This window comes from Dipodomys ordii, unplaced genomic scaffold (assembly GCF_000151885.1).
Source record: "Dipodomys ordii isolate 6190 unplaced genomic scaffold, Dord_2.0 Scaffold72, whole genome shotgun sequence".
In the NCBI taxonomy this organism is placed as follows: domain Eukaryota; kingdom Metazoa; phylum Chordata; class Mammalia; order Rodentia; family Heteromyidae; genus Dipodomys; species Dipodomys ordii.
Window position 1 is genome coordinate 3,145,645 of NW_012267288.1, and position 23,256 is coordinate 3,168,900.

At 36.6% G+C, this 23,256-nt stretch overlaps 1 protein-coding gene across 1 annotated transcript in view; it reads right to left on the reverse strand.

Annotated features, from left to right (window-relative positions):
- The window catches only part of Hdac9 (histone deacetylase 9), a 679,511-nt gene that overhangs the window by 14,685 nt on the left and 641,570 nt on the right, over window positions 1–23,256 (reverse strand). The window contains exon 24 of the mRNA XM_013024045.1: window positions 16,563–16,647. Coding sequence (XP_012879499.1) covers window positions 16,563–16,647 — 85 coding nt within the window. The remainder of the gene's footprint in view (window positions 1–16,562; window positions 16,648–23,256) is intronic.

The window sequence follows — 23,256 nt, forward strand, 5'->3', positions numbered from 1 at the left end:
AAAACGAAGGAGGAGGCAACAATGCTTGATAAGAAATGTACTCATTACCTTGCTCATGTGATTGTAACCCCTCTACAGTATTTTCACAATAAAAAAAATAAAAAAAAAAGAGTCTCACAGACTTTCCTGCCTAGGCTGGCTTTGAACTGGGATCCTCGGATCTCAGCCTCCTAAGTAGCTAGGATTACAGGAAAGAGCCAATGGTACCTGGCCTGTCAAACTTAAAAAAATACATCTTCACTTTTGTCCACTATAAACTTTTGTTGGAACTCTGATTATACATATATTAGATTGATTAATATTACCTGAACATTACTGATATATTTTTTTATTTTTCTCTATTATTTGGTGCAGATTGTATTATTGTGCCTTAATTTTCATTTTTCTTCTGTAATGTCTAATCTGCACTAATTCCTCTGGGTTGTTTTCTTTACATTTTGAATATTGTATGTTTCATACTTAAAAACATTCACTTGCATTTTTTATACTTTTGAAAATCATTTCCTCATTATGTTTGCATTTTCCTCTTTGTATTTAAAGTCAACTTCTATTTAATAGTCTGAGACAATATAGATGGAAAGTCAGAAATAGAGAAAGTGGAAAATGTTTTAAGAAAGAAAGCATGTTTGATAGTATCAAATGCCACTGAAGGCTCAACTAAAATGAGAATTAAATTATTTATTGGAGCACTATCCTTCAGCTCTTCAGCTCAAGGTTAGCACTCTACCACTTGAGCCACAGCGCCATTTCTGGTTTTCTCGTGGTTTATTGGATATAAGAGTTTCATGGCCTTTCCTGCTTGGGCTGGCTTTGAACTGCTATCCTCAGATTTCAGCCTCCTGAGTAGCTAGTATTACAGGCATGAGCCAACAGCACCAGGCTTAATTTTATTTTTCTAAATGGTAGGAACCAAACTCAAAAGGCCACATGAATTGGAAATGAGATAGTAGCATTGTGAAATATTTCAAGGTACATCTGTGTCAAAACTGTGGTGATGGAAATATAGTTTATCTGTCTTTGGGAGGGCTAAGTGAGGCACAGAAATGTTGTGACAAAAGGGAACAAATGCGGAAGTGATATTCACTAGACACTATGTGGGTGGGGATGGGGGAAAAACCTGGGAGTGAACAAGGAAAGGGGTGACACTGTTCAAAAAGAGATGTAGTCTTGGGCTGGGAAGGTGGCTCAGTGGTAGAGTGCTTGTCTCACATACATGAGGCCCTGGGTTTGATTCCTCAGCACCACATAGACAGAAAACGCTGGAAGTGGTACTGTGGCTCAAGTGGTAGAGCTAGCCTTGAGCTGAGGGACAGCGCCCGGGCCTAGAGGTCACGCTCCACGACTGACCAAAAAGAGAGAAAGAAATGTATTTATGCAACTGTAATTCCTCTGTACATCATCTTTACAATAACAATAAAATTTTTTTTAAAGAAATATGGTTAGGATTCTAAGAATTTTTCAAAACCTATACACATCCTGCCCCCGCGCCCAGGTGAATTTTTGTGTTTGTGAATTTTTAAAAGTATCTAGAATATGGGAAAACACCAAAGGAAAAGACAAGTCATAAATTTGTATTACAGATGAATAACATTAACACACTGAAAGGAGGAGAGAGGTAGAAATAATGAAATAAACGAACCTGGATAGCTTTAGAAAACCCTGTTTAGACTAGAGTGTATGAGGCTCAGGACAAAAAGACCCTACAACAGTATTGTATTCTAATCAGTACATTGTGTCTGACATGTATTCAAATTCTAAAATTGTCTGTGTGCATATGTGAGTTCAATGCTTGATAAGAAATGTACTCATTACCTTGCTCATGTAACTATAACCCCTCTGTACAGTATTTTCACAATAAAAAATATTTAAAAAAGAAAAAAAAGATAACCATATTGTAGATAATGAGGGCTAGATTTTTTTCCTTTGAGAAATACATCATAAACAAAGAAATGGAGCTCAAATAAATCCTATGTTGATGCACTTGAGTCAGAGGTATCAATAAGAAATATGTTTTAAAGTGGATACACAGTGATAATTTGGTATGAAAATAAATATTGCTGTGTGCACGGGAGGGGTCCTATAGACATGTGGATTTTGTGTCCACCTCACTAAGGAGGCCTGAAAGCAATGGCACTCAAGTGGCAATGAATAACAGAACATAGTTTCAAAATACATTTTCCACTGAAGGAATCCAGAGCTCCTTGGAGATGGAGCAGTTTCCAGGGCGAAGGCAATATTGGTGGTCATTTTTCTGTTAACTTGAAACTCATCAGAGGGTACCTAGACATTTGTTTAAACATTTTTTCTTAGTGTGTCTCAGAGAGTGTTTCTACATGAGATTAACAATCGAATCAGTAGTCAGAGTAAAACAGATTGTCTCACCGCTGTGGGTGGCCTCACACCCCCCACTGAAGGCCCAAAGAGAAGGGAAGGCTGAGTAAGGAAGAATTCTCTGTGCCCGTCTTTGATCTGGGACATTATTATTATTGTTATTATTTGCCTTTGTCTTTTGACTCCTACTGAAACATACAACATTGATACAACAAGTTCTCTAATCTCCAGACAAAGACTGGAATTGCACCATCAGCTCTCCTGGGTCCTCAGCTGGCCAAAAAGCAGATCTTATGGCTTATGAGCCTCCACAACTGGGTAAGCCAATTCCTTATAATAAACCATTTATATATACATATATATATGTACATATATATAGAGAGAGAGATGCATATCTGTATATATATATATATATTATATATATCCTCTTGATTCTGTTTCTCTTGAGAATGTAGACTAATACAGGAAGAAAATTAAACTAATTTGTTCCAGGGTGAGTTTGGACACCCTGTGATGCCAGAAAGTAAGAAAGGACTTATGAAAGATGGGACCTTGCCAAAAGGATCTGGGAAAGTAAGTCTGAAGTTTGTAATGGTCAGAGGTGAATGTATTTGAGCAGCAATACAAATAATTATCATCTTTGACTATAACTTTTGGGATAATATATTTATGAGTCTAATAAAATTACTTTTTAAATATGGCAGTAAGAATGCCACTGGTAACTAGATGGAGAAGGCAATCAGGCCACAGTAATTTTGATGGGAAATTGGGAAAATAAAGATAACAAGGTGGGAAGATTTTTTAAAACTTTCTTTCTGAAGGGTTGCAGAGCAATATGTTAGTAAACTGAAGAAAGGATCAGGTTGCTGATGTTGGTTTTTAAGATGGAAAACAGCTGGGTACTGACAGCACACACTTGTAATACCAGCTATTCAGGATGTTGAGATATGAGGATTGTGGTTCAACGCCAGCCCAGGCAGGAAAGTCTGTGAAATAACTTATCTCCAATTAGCCACCAAAAAGTCAGAAGTTGAGTGTTGTATCAAGTGGTAGAGTGCTATCCTTGAACAAGAAAGCTTAAGAACAGTGTCTGGGCCCTGAGTTCAAGCCCCATGACCAGCAAAACTCATACACAAAAAGAAGATGGGAAAAATGGAATGTTCAAATGTTGATGAGAAGGAACTGTTCAAAGAAAGCACACTGACAGCTACAATTTATTCTAACAAGGCATGTTGAGGAAACAAAAAGTGAGGAGAAATTTGACATTTGTTTGAGAGAGGATTCTAATTTGGGGAGGGGAAGGGAAATAACAAAATGCTGAAATAAGGATACAGGATAACCCATTGTAACAATGAGATGTACAAGACAGTAAGTTGAAAATGAACTTTACAACTTTGGGGGGGGTTGGAGTGGGGAAGAGTTGGGGAGGTGGGGAGGAAAGGGATGGAAGGGGAAAAATAAAGGAGGGTGTAACAATGCTCGATAGAAAATGTACTCATTACCTTGCTCATGTAACTGTAAGCTGTCTGTACAGTATCTTTACAATAAAAATAAATATTAAGAACAAAAAAAGAAATATAGTAAGATGTGAAGGGACTCATTTGAGTTTGGCCATCAGAGATTTTTTCAGAGGCCAAATAACTGCTTAATGACTAACTCTATCAAGTCTGTTGGACAAAATTGATTATAAAGTGTTCTCAGAGTTGAGATATTTTTTACATTGGTAAAGCAGAAGGCAAAACTGCTAGCAAGGGAGACTAATAGGTCAAAAGGTAACGGAGTTGAAAGGTTATTATGTTTTAGTTATCTATAGAAGCAAGCAAAAAGAGAAAAGAGAGGGGTAATGAGTGAGGAGAATTGAGAAATTAGGAAATGAGACATGATATGGAGCTAAATAATTCATAACTTAGGGGTCTAATGGTTTAATGTATCTATACTTGCCACTGCTAGTTTATGATTCAAGATTTTTTTCAAGTCTGCTTGTCCAGATTCTTCTTATTTCTTTTCTCATTTCTTCTCCCTATGAGAACATGGCTTTAAATATAATATAAAAGGAAGAGAAAACTATGGGTAATGTTCCATGAAGAAGTGAAAGTGAATAAATACTCATCACTTGTTTAACTACACAAGTAAAATATGGTCTTCTATTTTCCATCTCTTACCCCTGACTTTCCTTTTGGTTTGTGCATTGGATTGCCTTAGATATGATCCTTGCACATAGTGAGGGTCTAAACTAGAAATCATTTCCTTTAGAAAGAGCTTTCACTGGTTCTTCTAGCACCAGGAGAGTAGACCCAAGATAAAGGCTCTTCTTGGCCATCAAATTTATACACCAACTTTCATGAAGATGTTAATTTTTTGCATGCATTATATAATAGATACCATCATTTTCTTCTTTTTGTGTTACCTACTGCTCACTGCTTCTTATGAAATTTCAGCTTTCCACCCCCCTCCTTCTCTTTCCATTTTCTTCACAGTAATGTATTAAAGTGATTTGTTTTCCCATGTTCTGGCTTTCTCCTTCTTTTAGGAGAGGCTTATTATAGCATCTATCCAGCTATACTTTGGAATAAGAAGTCTCTGTTCTTTTTGTTCAATGGGGTGGGAACAGGAAATCTTATAGAGGCTTTAATAGAAAATGAACTTTGACATCACAGCCAACCTAGGAGGAAACTATTGGTTTACTGTTTTCTGGTTAAAATATCTTTTAAAAAAAACCTGTCTTTACATTTTAAACCTAGATTTGTTTATGAGGAAAATACTTGCAGTCTAAAGTTGTATATGGAATTTACATAGGTAATGTAAATACTGAGCAAGTGATTTTTTCTTTCCAACCTGAACTTTCAGTATATCCTGTCTTGGTGAATGGGATCCTATGTGTAGGACACTTACCTGAATGCTAATAGTTGAGACTATAACTACAGAGCGGTTCTATTCTTGAACAGTTTTTAGTCTTATGCAAGATTTAATTTATTGTTTTAGATAGAATCATTTCGCCTTGGAAGAAATAGAAGTGAAAACTGAAAATGTAGATGCAATCAGAATAAAATAAATTACCAAAGTAAATTAAAATTCTAAGTAGGTGGCAGATTTTTTCCCTCTTACTCTGGTACATTTTAATAGTAGGACTCCACCCCACAATAACTGGTGCTTTAACATTGAAGAGAATGGCTAATTAGAGATTCAAAATGAACTTAGAAAAAGCCATATGACCTGGCTCTGATACAGGCAAGCATGAGTGGAATTAATACTGGGAAACTGCCTAACACTGCTTTTCTTCAATGAAGGTCTGGCTGGCCAGGGCCCTAACATCAAGGCCTCTGTCTAAAGCCAAAGAATATATGACAAATAGCAGCTCACACCTGACAACAGTCAGGGTTTAAACTCAACAGGGCAGGGTCTTGAAATTCTGCCAATCCTTGCATTTTTTTCTGATTAGATGTATTTTACAAGTTTACAAGGGGTTCCAAAGTGAATTCGCAGCTCTCTGGCTCCTTGTAATTTGGCCCTGGGATTCCAGAACTGAGTGTAGCTCAACCTCAATTAGCTAGGACTTCCGATTTTCCAAATTTAAAGCTAAATTGCTTTTGTCTAAACATGTCACTTTTGGAAGAAGCAGGCGAAAGTATATACAAACATTAGAAAAGGAATGAATTTATTTGGGAGGTAATATAACACAGTGCTGAAGAGGGAAGCTTCTTGAACTAAACAGCTTGGTTTGTAATCTTGCTTTTCTCCACCTATCAGTGCATGACCTTGAGGAACTTAATTGACATTGCTGTCTCTGAATTTACTTGGCTACAGAGTGGGAAGGAGAGAGAGTGGGAAAGAGAGTACTAACCTCATAGAGTTGTTGAGAAAATTAATCAATATTAACAACAATTGAGAGTAATAAGAGACAGTACTGAATTAACTGTTATCATTTGCTAATAGTGAAGAGGGTTATTATGACAAACAGCTTAATCTAATATCTCTCCAAAGAAAAAAATCAGTATTTAGAACCATGTTGCTGTCCCTTCAACCACCAAGACTTTCCATGAAGTTTCTCTTGCTTAAGTCTCACTTTCCTCTTTCCTTCTAGATCTGTCTTCCCTCAACTATGGACTACTTTACGAGGGGACTACTGCCATCTTCTGTTTTCCACACCAGAAAACCTAGAAATTGTGAATTCTCTTCAAGCCAATTACTTACTGCATTGTACCAATTCTACTTCTGACTTACATTGCTCTCCTTTGAAAACAAACATCCCTGAACCCTCTGTCCTTGTTAAAGGCATAGTGGTCTTTTAGAATACATGTTGGGTCATGATTACTCTCTGCCTGAAACAAAACCTCACACCCCTTCCCAACACTTGATCTCAGCAGGATGGAAATGAAGAGAGAGGAAAAGAGAGATTAATAAAAAAAAACTAGAACAGACAACCAAAATGAAATGGGGACAAAAACAAAGAGGAACATTTGAATTTTGGGTGTGGAGTTAAGACACTAGTCAGGCTTGTGTGATGATTTATGTAGCACATGTTGCAATCTGGGGAAACAACTCTTTTAACTGTGTACTAACGGCCCCTGAGGTTAACATTTTGGACAATTTCCCCCACAACAAGAGATGTATACAAATTCCTATCAGCTGAGAAATGATCTGGATTTTGTCCTGGATTGTTTGATATAACTGTCCTTCTCCAAATCTTACAGAGGTGGAAGGGTATGGCTAAGAATGGCATTTCAAAGAGAATTAGACAATAGTTATCATTACAGCCTGTCTTATCTTACTTTAAACACCCTTATCACTATTACTATTAATTAGTATCTGGCTCTCTTAAACACTGAGAGGTAAGCATCATGTTGTCATAGATTCTAGTAAGATTACCAGTTATTTGTTTATACAGTTTATGTTGCCAACTATTTATTTTCCATTGGAAACAGAGTAAAAACAAAATCAGCAAAATTTGCATTTCTTTGTCTTTTTGGAACATGAGTCATTATTTCTAAGAGTAGCTCTCAGAACTTCTGATAGATCAAGAGTATGAATTAGGTTCAGGAGCCGGTAGTTCACGTCTGTAATTCTAGGCACTCACGAGTAAGAGATCTGAGGATCTCAGTTCGAAGCTAGCCCTGGCAGAAAAGCCCTTGAGACTTTTATCTCCAGTAAACTACTCAAAAAAGCCAGAAGTGGTGCTGGGATCAACTGGTAAAGCTCTAGCCTTGAGCAAAAGAAGCTCAGGGACAGCACCCAGGCCCAGAGTTCAAGCCACAGGACTGAAGGAAAAATAAGAATAAAAAAATAGAATAGGAAAGCAATAAGAAGAGGGAGGGGGCACAGTATCTGTCTAGTAACACACATAAAAAACATAAATGGGGAGGGAAGGGATAGTGGGAAAACAAGGAGGAGTTAACAATGCTTGACAAGAAATGTACTTATTACCTTACTCATGTAACTGTAACCCTTCTGTACAGCATCTTTACAATAAAATAAAATTTAAAAAATAGACAATTTTGACAAGGAATACCTAAAATACTTGCCTCTCATCTTCTAGGGAAAATCTGATTTCATCCCTGGGTGAGAGATTGTACAACGGGATAACTAACTAGCTTATTTGTAGTCACATAGCTGTTTGTAACGTTCTCCTGAAACAAAGGAAATTGATATCCCTTTCAAGTTGTCTTCAGAAATAAGATATATTCAGAGTACTGTGAATTCACTTTTGCCCAAAATAATATTTTATGTGAATTTAAAATAAATAGAAGATTGAATGGACTGACAAATCTTTTATACAGAAGACATGAAAACTGATCTTCACATGAAATTGCACTTACTGTCTTTTTTTCAGTCTGACTTGATTCACCATTTTGCCTTGGCTGGCAAACAAAAAGGAATTCTAGCAGGGTGCTGGTATCTTTCTCCTATAATCCTAACTATTCAGAAGGTTCAAATCCAGGGGATCACAGGTACAGGCCATCCAGGGCAGAAAAGTCCAAATTTTAGCTTCAAAGTAACAAGCCAAAATTGGGCAGGATATGTGGCTCAAGTGGAAGAGCACCAGCTGTGAAAGTGGGCAAGCAGACCAGCGAATAGAAACCCCTGAGTTCAAACTCTGTTACAAGCAAAGAACAACAAAACTGGACCAAAATAAAGCAAACAAGAAAGAACCTCTACACGTGGGAAAAGATACAAATGGATCCTTAGGTAGATGTTTCTAACTGTTCTTTTCTGATTCTGCTCTCTTTTTTTCTTTCCTAATAGTTTATTTTATTTTTATTTTTTAATTGTGAAAATACTGTACAGAGGGGTTACAATTACATGGGCAAGACAATGAGTACATTTCTTATCAAGCATTGTAGCCTCTTCCTTTGTTTCCCCTTCCCATCCCTTCCCATCCACCCAACACCCCCCACCAAAGTTGTAAAGTTCGTTTTTCGACATAATGACTTGTACATCTCATTGTTGCAATGGGTCCACCTGTATCCCTATTTAAATGATTTGTTTTTTCCCTTCCCCTCCACAAATTATACCAACATCAAATACAGTGAAAACAGGATTTATCCCGTGGGAGAGGGACATACAAGGCAACAAAGAAATCATCTTATAAATTTGTTGAAAGAAAAACCATTTGAATACATATCTTAGGGTTCATTTCCCTAACATCAACTTATCTAATGGAAAGGCTTGGAAAAAATTATATTAAGTGAAGTAAGCCAGGCTCAAAGAAACATAGGTCCCATGGTTTCCCTTATTTGTAATAACTAGTATATGTCTGAGTCAAGCAGAAAAGGTCAGATAAGTTGATTCTGCTTTCTCTCTGTTACTTGGGTAACTTAGCAGTACCAAGTCAGAACATCTGATGTGTTGTACCATTTCTCCTTCAAAGACAGGAAGGAGTGGCTTACTCAGCCCTCACATAGTTGTGAAAGGAGAGGAGAATTACACTGGAATTCATATCATTTAAAAATTCTGTAAAGTACCATTTTGCAACTTATGGACTACAAACCACTAGAAGATTGCAGTGAACTTTTTAAAAACACCAACCCATTTGTTAGGAAAGGCAAAGATTTGGAAAAAAAATCATATTAAGTAAGCCAGAACCAAAGAAATATATGTCCTATGGTTTACCTTATTTGCAGTAATTAGTAAATGGCTAGGATAATCTTATCAGATGAGCAGAAAAGGAAAAGAAAACTATGAACATATGCCCATATAAGATGATGCTAAGTGAAATGAACCCCAAGATATGGACACAAGAGGTGTTTCTTTGTTGTTGCTGGTTTTAATGTACTATGTGATCTTTTTGTTTCTTTTGTATGTTCTTCCTCCTATGGTATAAACCTATTGTTACTGTATTTGATCTTGGTACCCTGCATCTTGCAATATCTAATTTGGGAAGAGGAAGGAGAATAACAAAATGCTTAAAGAAGGACACAGGATAACCCATTGCAACAATGATACTCAAAAGACACTATGTTGAAAATGAACTTTACAACTTTGAGGAGTGGAGAAATGGAGGAGTTAGGGGAGGGAAGGGATAGTAGAAGAAAAACAAAGGAGGGGTGACAATGCTCGACAAGAAATGTACTCATTACCTTACTGATGTAACCTCTCAGCATTTTTACAAGAAAATAAAAATTTAAAAAAATCTTCAAATCTTTGCACACTTACATATTTCCTTGACCCACAAATCAAAAGAAATTATGATTATTATGATTGTCATGCAGGAGGTCTACAAAGTTGGTTGACACTTAAAAGGAGGACTTTATTTGACTGAAAAATATTTAAATAAATTAAAGGACACCATGGCTGTATGCTTGTCATTCTCATATTTTGGGGATTCATAGACCAATATTGGTATCATTTTTGTACGTTTTTTAGAACTTGAAATTATGATCTTTCCAACTAAGTAAGTTTAAATTTATGGAAAACTCATTTCATGGTTCTTCCTTCCAGAGGAAACGTTAGCACAGGTCAGCAATGGCGGGGAGCGTGGCTTCTGAGGGCTCTGCTTCTCACCCTGCTAACATGGCAGAGAGAGTTCCTGGTTGCATGCACTCTAGTGAGTTGCTGGCATGGATTTCAGGGGAGCAGACATAGGTGAGTACCATTGTCTCTCCTCAGGGCCGATTGGTCCTGGCACCTCTTGTTGGCAGTTACATGCAGTTAAATAGCAGATTCAGCTCTGAAAATCGTCACCTCCCTGCATAAGCCATGGAAATGGCAGCTTACGAATGTAGTTTTTGTTCTTCCTCACTTAGAAATGGCGCATCCCAGGGACTGGGAAGTAGGGAAGAGAAATGGGCTCTCGTATATTTTGTCTGCTCTTCTTTACTTTTCTTTTATGTGAGTTCGTCGAGCAGTAAAACTATCTAAAGCTAGGTTAACATAAAAATCAATCTTGCTTAAAAAACAAGAATTGGGGGCACACATTGATAGGTTGACTGATTCACTCATTCAGCAAACATATGCAAAACACCTGCTACAGGTCAGTAAAAAAGCAGGACAAAAGGAGCAAAGAAACAAGAATATCAGCAAAAAAGTAATCTGTGTCATTATGCTAATTGGCTTAAGGATTTCTTTTCTTTCAGGCTAAATAATATTCTATCTATTGTACATCCATACCACATTTCTTAATGTATACATTTATTTATAAGGTCACTATCTCTTGGTTATTGTGAAGTGTTGCAATCAACATCTAAGTGTTTTAGATAAACACCTGAAAGTGAGATGATGAAATCATGTTAGTTCAATTGTTGAAAAAATATGAAGATTAAAAAAATCTGTACTTTTCTTCTTTTATCACAAAGACAATGTACCCTCAGATACCTTCCACCATTTTGAGATGCAACCAAGGGTCCAGATCCTGAACTATAAGGAATCTGTCAGAAGAAATGGCTGCCCTGGTGTGTACTTATAAGGCCTTTTCCAGTCTACTAAATGAGTAACCTAAACAAGGACAGGACACAGGAATGGTCCTGCTGCAAAATACTTGTCTACATGTGGCCAGGCAGTGGGCCAATGCTAATCACAGCCTCCAGCACCTGCACATCCTCAGCTGGGGGCCTCAGTTCTCAATATGAAACTCACAGAAAGCCTGTCAGCACTGTTGCCTTGTGCTTTAGAACAAGGCTATCTGGGAACTTGCCTGAATGTTTCCCACATGATTCTCAACATTTACTTAGTTTTCTGATACTGCAGTACTACACTAGAACACAAAAGAATCCTTCAGAACCTAGGCTTGTAGGTGGGCTGAAACCAAAACCCCTCCCAGAGTTGAAAGGAGGCACCTGTGGGAAGAGGAAGTGCTCCAATTAAACAAAGACAAACTTCAGTACTCACTTCCTGGCAGGCAAGGGCCCCAAACTCAGGAGCGCCCCGAGTTCAGTTCAGTTCTTTCTGTTGGCTTCTCAAAATTATTAGTAAGTATTTTCACAAGGAAGAATTTCCATGTTTTCATTTTCCACTGGGCTCCCCAAAATTATGTAGCCAGTCCCAACTATTTTCCCTACCAAAAGGGAAATTCAGACCTTAGGCAAAGGCTTGGAGTCCTAGAGGGGAACTTGAAATGGAAAGATGGGATATAAAATGGGTAAAAATAATATTAAAAAATGCTACTTTAGTGTCATAAGGAAAACCAAGTCTGTTGTGCTGACCAAGAGTCCACAGTTTTCCAAGGTATTTTGAAGTTGCCTGCCTACCTTATTTCTCCATGGACATTACACTTAGATTTTTATGCTCCTTTACTCTGCAAAATCAACCCCAAACACACACACACACACACACACACACACACACACACACACACACTTAGAACCACATAACCATAGACCACATGTCAAAGTCACACTGCAGAATCACTTTGTACTGGTTTTCACTCCATGTCCCAACTGTTGAGAAATCACTTTCCTATCTTGTGTTTGTCTTTTTCTTCACAACCACAAATACCACCCAGTTCCATAACAAAACCATAATTTGAATTATTATTATTTTATTTTATTTTTTTGCCAGTCATGGAGCTTGAACTCTAGGCCTGGATGCTCTCCCTAAGCTCCTGTTGCTCAAGGCTAGTACTTGAGCCACAGTGCTACTTCCAGCTTTATCTGTAACTAATTGGAAAATAACATCTCAGGGATTTTCCTACCTGGGCTGGCTTCAAACTGTGATCCTCAGATCTCAGCCTCCTAAGTGGCTAGGATTATAGATGTGAGCCTCTGGCACCTGGTTTGAATTCTCCTTTTGGAGATACTTCATTCTATTTCTTTTAGCACCATCAACATTTTGATTTTCATTAGGACTGGCTTGATAACTTATAAAAAGAAAATATAAGTCTCTTGTTCAAAACTTAATAAAAACATTCAGGCAACAAGAACAAGAACAATTAAATCAAGCATGGGGGTCCATCTGAAGTGCAAGACTCACATGACTGAATAGGTAAAACCCATAAAATTGACCCTGATTCTCATTGGCCAGGATTGAGAAAGACACTCACTCATTCCTTAACCAACCACTGTTAAGTAGGTTGATGAACTCGGCGTCAGATTCAGACTAGTTCCCAGGAACTAGGATAAATTCTTCTTCCCTGAGTCACATGTTATCTGAAGGCACAGATATGTAAGTGAAATCAGGCTTGTTCTGCTTCATCATATATGACATATCCTGATTGAGATGGGTGAGCTTTTCATTAGAAGATCCTCTAGAGGGTAACACAGGCTCTTTATGGCCTGGAAGAGTAATTCAAATCTGGCTTCATCTCAATTCCTAGCCTTACATAACCTGCAAACCACCTTTCTGCTGCCAAGTTTTCCTGTAGGGTCATCAAAGATGATAATACTATTTTTATCCTCCTGCTGACAATCATATAGTTACAGAACCAAGATCAAGAGTAAAATAAAGAAAAACTCAACGGAAAAAAGTGAGAATAACATGTAGCAGCAAAAAAATCATACATTCATGCTAAGAAGTTATAAGATTATTAGATTAACAAATTCATTATGCTACACAATAAGAGTTGGGATTTATAAATGGATTTTTAAGTGAGGGGAGTAGTTAATGTTTGATGATGTAAAATACAGTTTGGGGCAGAAGACAAGGATTTGTAAGCAAGGGTGCACAATTCTCAAACAAGAATGTTTGAAAACAGAGTAGATAATTTTCAAAGGCCAGATGAGTTTGCTTGATTAGCGCAGATTGTGAAAGTCACTTGAAAGTATTTTTGTATTAAAGAAAATAATAAACTATGCCACAGAAAGTCATCACTGGGAAGTTAGACCTAATTCAGAAGACAGTGACAGAAGTTCAGAAGTTATACATGAACTATGGCTTGTTTCAAAGCATTTTGACTCATTCTACAGCTGTCCCAAGTCTTGTTCAGACCTTAAGAATAAGCTCAAGTTCTACCACTGAAAAAATGCTTTCTTTATTTTCCATCAGCTCTCACTCCAAGCAGACATCAAAGAAAGGGAATGGCTCTTCTACATAAACTGTGTATCTTGTGAACTGGAATTATCCATTGTAATAGTTTGAATATTAAGTGGCCCTCACAGGCTTATTAGTTGCCAGCTGGCAGTGCTATTTATTTACTTTTTTAGTTAGTTAGTTTTTGGTCAGTTGTGGGGCTTGTGCTAGGGGCCTGGACATTGACTCTGAGATTCTATTCTATTCTATTTATTTATTTATGTTCAAAGTCATTGCTCTACCCTTTGAGCCACAAGACCATTTTTTATTTTCTTGTGGTTAATTAGAGATAAGAGGAATTCAATCACAGGGGAGTATGACTTTGAAGGTATATTTGGTTGCCAGTTGCTTTCTGTATTTTTATTTACTGTCCATTATAAGATTAAGAAGCTCCTTCAACAGACACTCTCAATAATGATATTCTCCTCACATGCATAAGGACATCAGCAGTGGACTGAATCCTCTGAAATCATGAGAAAAAAAAATTCTTCACCACCTTAAGTTGTTCCTCATAGGTACTTAATTTCAGTAATGACAAAGTCTGGATAACAAAGAATATTGTTATCAGGAATTGAGTCATTACTGTGAATAAATCTGTGCACATAATTCTTAAGTCTTTGAAATTGGTTTTCTGAAGAAATTTGGAAAACATGTGGAAAAATTAGCTCTACAAAGCCTAGGATGCTGTAATCAGAGCAGGCTGACTCTGGGGCTTACATCATGAAATCATATGTCCCAGATTCGCAACATGGTACTATAGGACTAGTGTTTTCTCTTCTGTGTTTTGGTCTTCCCCTTGCTAGTCTCCCATTCTTACATTTCTGAATGGGAATATTTAACCTGTTCCATCGTATCTTGGAACTATGTTACTTGGTTTTTGTTTTGTTTTGTTTTGTAAGGGCTCATGGACCTGGACTAAATGTGATTTCTAGAATGTGTGTCCCAGAGGGCATGTATTTAAAGGTTATACCTGTTTCCTTCTTCCTTTCTTTTTCTTTATCTCCCATCTCCCACGAATTTAAGAAAAAACCCTTTACCACATGTTCCTGCCACTGTGATACTTCGCCCTAGTCCACGAAAGAAGCAACCATGGACTGCATTCTTTGAAGCCAAGAGCCAAAATAAGCTTTTCCTCCTTGAAGATGTTCCTCTCGGATGCTTGATCATAGAAACAAGAAAATGTGACCAACATGTTGACTTTATTTCCTCTTACTCACTGGAGAGTAAATTTGATGCCAGAAATTTTGCCTTCTTCATAACTTTGGTGACTTGATAACAAATTGACATATAATAAGTAAATACTCAGAAATGATTATTGAAAGAATCAGTTCAGAAGATAAGTAAGAATAATGCCTGATAATCTTCTGTAAATTTAATGGCAAAAGAAATACAAGAATATTTTGGAGGGTAAGGGGGGTATAGAAATGGAGGGACAGAGGGTAAACAAAAGCAACTGCAGTACTCAGTAGTGATTGTGTTGAAAATGAACTATACAATTTGTGGGTGGGGATGGGTAGGAAAGACTGGGAGAGAGTGAGGGAAGGGGTAACATTGTCCAAAAGAAATGTGCTGTTTAAGTGATAGGTAGGTAGGTAGGTAAATAGATAGATAGATAGATAGATAGATAGATAGATAGATAGATAGATAGATAGATAGATAGATAGATAGATATTTATTGTCATTGTCCTAATAGGGGCATCATCATTTACATGTTGATGAACAGCAGTTGAATGCTGTCAGAGATCACTTGAATATTTCTTTCCTTTGAGACATGGAGTGATAGTTAATTATGGATGCTTCTAATCTCCCCTCTGTGGAATCAAGAGAGTCAGCACAGTGGTAAAGCTTTCTACCCAACCTCATGAATCACCTACATTCTCCCTTCTAAGTCTCCCTTAGTTACTTTACCATGGCTATATCCCAGAGTTGTCTTCCCAATATTTGAATACTTATTTTTTCTGTCTTCTGGAAATCTTTGTGATTCAAGTTTATTCCATAATGACATACGATCACTAAATGTTTCATAAGAAAATTTGGCCCACAAACCAGACATAAATGAGATTCAGAAATGTAAGAGGTTATTCTGAGTAATGTATGGGATCATTTATAAATATGCACAACACCAGAGGAATAGTAATGCATCTACACAGACATCCATATCTCCATATTGCTGCTGAAAGACCAGGCCTTCAAAAGATACTTGTGTTGCTTTAGAAATGCTTCAACAGGAAAGTAGAAATGTTGAGGGTTTTCTTGATTCCTCTTTATAACAATTTTTCTTTTAATTTGGTTTTTCTCTTTATGCTAGCATGTAGTTGGAAATATGGGTGTCTGGGAAGGAAGTTTGATCATACACTTTCCCTGAATTAACCTTCTTTACTAAGCTAGATTTTCTCATAATGAGATTTTGGCATTAAAATTTTTCCTTCTCTCCTGCAAAATTAAAAACCAGGAAATGACGGATAAATTGCAACATCTTTAGCAAATTAGTTACTCTTATTTAAGATTAGATTACATAACCACAATTTATTTGCCTCATTGTTCTAGGTACATGGTCATCAGTAGCAGTGTGGTGGGGCGGGGGGAGAAACCTTAGTATGTAGAAAATATGCTGTGTCTGAGCTATGACACTGGTGTCAAATTAGATTGCAACAGCAAAGTAATGCAAAAAAACATTAGGTAGGAATGTATATACAAATGATCATAACTATCATACCTCTCTGTGCTATCGTTCTCAATATAATTTAAATTAGTTTTATTGGACCAGAGATTTTAAAATAATCTTAAAGACATACTTTGAATTTCAATGATCTTCTGTAAAGAAGCGACAGCATTCATGTTTGGGGATTGATGGAGAGTGTCCTCAGCAAGCGGCTCTAGCTGCAAGAAGAGTAGATAAGAATATGAGCAGAATGTTGTGACTGATAGTATCTCAGAAGCAAAGCAAATTGAAAAGCTTACTCCTCAGGACAAGCCTGCCCCAGGAACAGTGAAAGTATTTTGCTCATATCAGTTCTGGAAGTGTAGCCAGTCTTATTTTCTGTTATGCACCCATGTAATTAAATTCCAAGGGGCTTTTCTATTGGTCATGAAATTAATCTATGAAGTCCCTGAAGCAGGTGCATGTCTTTGTATTAGTCATTTAAAATCTGAGTTATTTGTGTAATTTGTGTAGGTTCTTCACAAACCAAATTCCATCATGTCTGTATACACAGCTGGGCCCTGCGAACAAAATCTCAGGGACATTTTGGAAACCATCAGCAGATTATTCATACTTTGGAAGTGTTCTTTCCATCCAACCACCTTACAAATTTGAACACTATAGTGGAAAACCATGAGACAGCTGCTCTTATCCATTGAATAAAGTAATAGAAAAAAATCAAAGCTAAAGGTAAAATAACTGTGTAGTTCTATTTAACTTCTTTTTTCATAACTTGGCTGATGCTGATGTCTGCCTATAAGCCCAGGACAAATTCCTTTCTTGCAAATCTCTCATGATCTCCTGGAATTACACCGATTTTTCATGGCAAAGCTCAGCAAATACTGCTTTGCAAGAAATGAAGAGGTGCTTGAGATAAGTTTTGGACTGTATTTGTTGGAACCAAGACTGGTGATATGCTTTACGTATCACAAGGTTCTTGCAAACAAAACGAGCCATTTGTTATTGTGATCCAGAAAACAAGGAAAAGAATGCTGACAAAGAGATAAACAAAAAAATTCTTAGAAAGCTCAAAGTTCATAGTCTTAAATAAAAGCTGGTGTGTTTGAACATGGTGGCATGGATGGGATTGTTGTCACTTGATGCTCCAAAGCATGAATTCATCCATGTCTCTTCACGGATAAGGAAGACTATAAAGACTGTAAAGCCCCAGGGATTACAAGTTTCCAGGCACAACTGAGTGAATCTCCCCCAGGGTCTCTCTGAATTGATTATTCTATACTTCAATCACAGAACCTAAAACAATAGCACCTTTCTTCCAGATGCCACAGGATAACACACTTGCTTAGGGATATTTATACATGGGTAAATTCACTCAATATAACTTTCCACAGTGTTTTTCTTAGCTGCCAAAGAAAAAACCATTTTAAACATCAAAAGATTTGTGTGCACTCCAGTTTGGTGAGAGGAAAGAAAGAAAAAGCACTAGCACTCCAGTCAGTGAAAGGTTCTGAAATCTTAAACTCTTAAAACTTGTTAAAGTTGTTCTTTCAAACTTCGGAATTTCAGATCCTATCTTCAAGAATATGCTGTCCTTGTAACATTCTCTCAGGACATAGGAACTCTTGAGTCATAAGCTGAGGTCAATTGGAAAACTCTTGCTGAAGAATTAGATAGGGTTGAGTGATCCATCTTACTCATTAGCAGGCTTTTCGTTCGTTTCTTTCCAGAACTTAGGGAAAATAATGTTTGATATCACTCAGGCAGGTTTCACCAATTAAGTATTTTCAAACATTACCCTATGTTCAGATTTTAAAAACACATTTGTGGAGGTGGTGTCAACACACTTAGTGTTTTATTTGTTTGTTTTAAAAAACAAAACCATCCTTGTGATTTCAGAGTAAAACTATGGATGAACTGAAAGGTTCTATAACTGGAAAGATAAGCAGATCACCACAAAAGCAAAATCCTAACTTCAATATTTGGCACACATCATTTACCCAAGCTGCTTGGGAGGTTGAGATCAGAAGGATCCCTATTGCAGGCCAGTCCAGAGAAAATATGTTCATGAGACTGCCATCCCAACAGACAAATCTAGGTATGGTAGTGTAAACTGACATCCAACTACAGTAGGAACTGTAAGGACTAAATTGGCCAAGGCAAAAAGCAGGATCCAGTCTCAAAATTCACCTGAACAAAAAGGCCAGGAAGCATGCTTCAGCCCTCTGTAGAGCCCCTGACTAGCAAGCATGAAGCACTGAGTTCAAACCACAAGAGTGCCACCAAAGGAAAACAACAACAACAACAAAACATTTTTTTTCACACATTGAGACCTGTGGGCTACTTTTAAGACTTAGGTTATGTAGAAATTATAGGGGGTTCAGGGGATTAAGAAAAAAAGTACAAACACACCTAAGCTGATGATTTGGAATCTTTAGTGCCTACTTACAAAAGTAACCCAGAGAATTAAGGCAATTAAATTGATCATATAAACCTTCCAAACCATTTCCCTGGGTGTTTTAGTTGAATGTCATTGAGAGGATTTAACTGTCAGTCAATTGACTCAATTTGTTTCATTGGAGTGTACACACAGAGAGCTGAATTCAGAAAGTTCTCAATGTAGGTTCTTGATTTTGCTTCTTGTACCTCTGCAGTGAAGGCAATGAGTAATACTCTCTCTGTTGGCAAGAAGGCAAGCAGCATTTAGATTATATTTTCATAAAATTAAAGCCTTGAATGGAGAGACCAAAGGATTGAGATGTGTTTGTTAGAGAGCTTGCTGATTTAATCACTCAAAATTTTAAGCACTAAAACCATCTGATTAAAGCATAATTTGATACATTTTTAATTAATAAGTTTTTTTATTGTGAAAATACCGAACAGAGAGGTTACAATTACATGAACAAGGTAATGAGTACATTTCTTATCAAGCATTGTTGCCTCCTTTCTTTCCCCTCACAATCCTTGCCCTCCCATCCCCAAGCCCCTGCCCCTGCCAAAGTTGTAAAGTTCATTTTTCAACATAACGTCTTGTACATTTCATTGTTGCAATGGGTCCACCTGTATCCCTATTATGAGTATTGGCTGTTATTAATAATCTAATAACCAACAAATGAAATAATATTAAATAAATAGTATTTTTCTGTAAATCTGGAGCAAGGTATAAGAATGTGTAGTAAAGATATTTTAGTTTGACTAATAAAACATAGCAAAAACATTGGCAATCAAGGCTAATCCAAATTATTATTAGCTTTTTGTTTTGTTTTTGTGAGTTTTTTTAGTGCTGGTACTGGGGCTTGAACTCAGAGCCTGGAAGATATTTTTTAGCTTTTTTTGCTCAAAGTATTGCTCTACTGCTTGAGCCACAGCTCTATTTCTGGATTTTTGGTAGTTAACAAGAGAGTCTCACAAACGTTCCTGTGTGGGCTGGCTCCAATGAGATGCAGAGCTCAACCTCCTGAGTAGCTAGGATTACAGGTTTAAGTCACCAGTGACTGTCTTTAATCAAAATTATTAAAATATACATAAGGACATTTTTGCAAATCAGAGAGCTTTCTATAGACAAAAAATTTCAGTAAGATTTGAAGATGCAAACCTAAGAGCTGTTGTATTATCTATCATACCATTCCTGTTGAGCTATTCTGCTAAACAAGAATAATCATGATACAGGCATTAAAATGTATTAGATAATTTGAACAGAACCTCTTGTCCAGCTAGTTTTATGTAATGCTTAATCACAGTCTTTACTTAAAGCAATTATGTATACAAAATTTCAGTCTCCATGACAGGAAAACTTATTTTTCTACATGTTTTAGAGAAAGCTAGGATTTTATATTGATACAATTCAAATGTTTGCTCCATTGTGCATACCATGTGTTTTCTAAGTTCCATTGCTATTTTTAAACATCGTAAAATTGTGACTATTATCATCTAATGAATAAGTAATTTTCATGTTCTTTAGAATGAGATCATTGAAATAATGAAAAATCATTTCGCTAGGATCCATTCATAGTGTAGTCAAGGGATAACTTTGGAGAAAGCTCTTGATTAAGAGCATCAAAACATCAAGTATTCATGAGACATGAAAATCAGCTCACTGCTAGTTTCATGACTCAAAACAAAAGAGAAGAGAATCTAAATAAAGCACTTAAAAATATAACAGGTACATGAGCTCGGATAGGTATACATTAAAAAAAAGCAAAGGATCTACTAAACACTCTTATTAGCTTTTATGTTATGTTTTGAAGTTGCCCTCACCCCCAAAATGTCAAGTATTTTAATACCTCTATTTTTAAAATCATTAGCGAGATTTCATCTGATTTGTGTTTTCTTGTTCCTTTTTTGCATTGGTCAAATCCTACTAATCATTGGAAGAGCAGCACAATTATTGTCTACTCCTCCAGTTCAGATAGAGCAAATTGCTTCCACCTCCGTGGCATCTGTCCTGGCAAATACTCTTCTTTATTAAACACATTAGACCATGTCAGTTTAGCCCACTAACATCATCATTCTGTGTTTTGATGAGAGCCACATAACAGAACCTGGCATATGGCAAGTATTAATAAAAGGAACAAAGGAAGAAAGAAAGGCTTGCTGGAAAGAAAACATAAAGACCTAGACTTCATTTGCACTTCACAGCTAGCCAATCTAAGAGAAATAGGTCTTCCTCTTGATTGTCCTACTGTAAGCAAAGGACAGTTAAGGTGAAAGTCAGTGATAACTCTTGCTTCCTAAGGTAGATTTGAGTACCTTCTGAGAACCTTCCAGACAGTTATTTCCTCCCATACTTTGGCAGAGCTGCTTGATATGTAAATAGGTTTTCCTCCAGATCAGAAATGTAGACAAAGTAAAAAGAAACAAAAACCTAGGGCCAGTGGAGACAAAATATCCATGCCAAATATTAAAAGAACAGGGGAAAAAAGCAGTTTAAAAATCAACAGTATCAAAACAAAATAAAATGAGATTTTAAAAGGCATTGACAATGTTTAGTTCAACTTGTGGAGAACTGAGATATTAATCCATGTGTATGATATATTATTAGTTTGTTAGTTATCTATTAACTTCTCTAACATATTTACAGTTTTATGCATAGCATCATAATTTAGATCAATGTATTCTAGATATTTTCTGACCCAATATTATATTTTAATTTCCTATTTTTGATGTTTATGTACAAAAAATACAATCTACATTCCCTTGTTTGTAACTCCTTTTGCTAAACATTTTGTAAAATTCATCTTGGTCATTGCAGTTGGTTATAACTTATTCTTTTCATAATTGTCTATAGCTGCACTTTGTAAAAGAAAATTTTAGGAAAATGCTGTATTCTATTTATATATTCTGCTTTTGATGGAAGTGGAAAGCAGCTTTTATGTTTTTTGAACTACTATATATAATGTTGTAAGGTAAAATGATTTTTAAAAAAATAAATTAAATCAGATTTTCAAACATACTGCTTTGTTTCAGTATTGTCAAGTAGATCCTAGATAGTACAATAGGGTAAGAAAAAGAAATAGGTAAGGATTGGAGAAGAATAAATAAATCTCTCATTCATAATGATAAATGAGTTGGGTGCCAGTGGCTCACATCTATAATTCTAGCTACTCAGGAAGCTGAAACTTGAGGATCATGGTTTGAAGCAGCCTGAACAGTTATCTCCATCCAGTTAACGACAATAAAAGCTGGAAGTTAAGCTGTGGCCCTAGTGGTAGAGCATTGGCCTTGAGTACAAAAAGCTCATGAACAGTGCCTAGGTCCCGAGCTCAAGCCTCAAGACCAACACACACACACCACACACACACACACACACACACACACACACACACATGGATAAATTGTGTATGTAAAAAAATCTTAAAAAATATTTTCATTTAAATTATGGGTTGATATGTAAGGTTAATAAGGTTGATGACAAATTAAAATTCATTGCAAATTTAAAATGAATTATTTATTTATATGCCAGTTATGTCAGAATATGATTTAATAATATACTAGTTTTCTGTGGCCAGTTAATATTAGAGAAAACTGAGTGAAGTAATGTAAGTAATAATATGGAAATTATTTTTTAAATTTTTTTCTCTTTTTTATTGTGAAAATACCATACATAGGGGCTACAATTACATGAGCACGATAATGAGTACATTTCTTATCAAGCATTGTTGCCTCCTCCTTTGTTTCCCTTTACCATCTCTTCCCATCTCCCCCCACATAACCTCACCTTGCACCAAAGTTGTAAAGTTCATTTTTCGACATAATGTCTTGTACATCTCATTGTTTCAATGGGTCCACCTGTATCCCTATTTAAACGACTTGTTTTTTCCCTTCCCCACTTCCCCTCCCCAAATTATACCAACATCAAATACAGTGAAAACAGGGGTTATACCGTGGGGGAGGGACATACAAAGCAACAAAAAAATCATCTTATAAATATGTTAGAATCAATAGCAAGAAAGAAAAACCATTTGAGTCCTTATCTTGGGGTTCATTTCGCCTAACATCAACTTATCTGACGGTTTCTGCTTGTCTCAGACATATACTAGTTACTGCAAATAAGGGAAACCATGGGACCTATGGTTCTTTGGGCCTGGTTTACTTCACTTAATATAAATTTTCCAAGCCTTTCCATAATATGGAAATTATTAACTTCCAATGCTAGTATTGGAAATTTTTTTGGGGGGGTCCAGTCGTGGGGCCTGAGCTCTGGGCCTGGGTGCTGTCCCTCAGCAATTCAGCTCAAGGCTAACACTCTACCACTTGAGCCACAGCACCACTTCCGGCTTTTTTCTTTTTGCTTATGTGGTGCTGAGGAATCGAACCCAGGGCCTCATGCA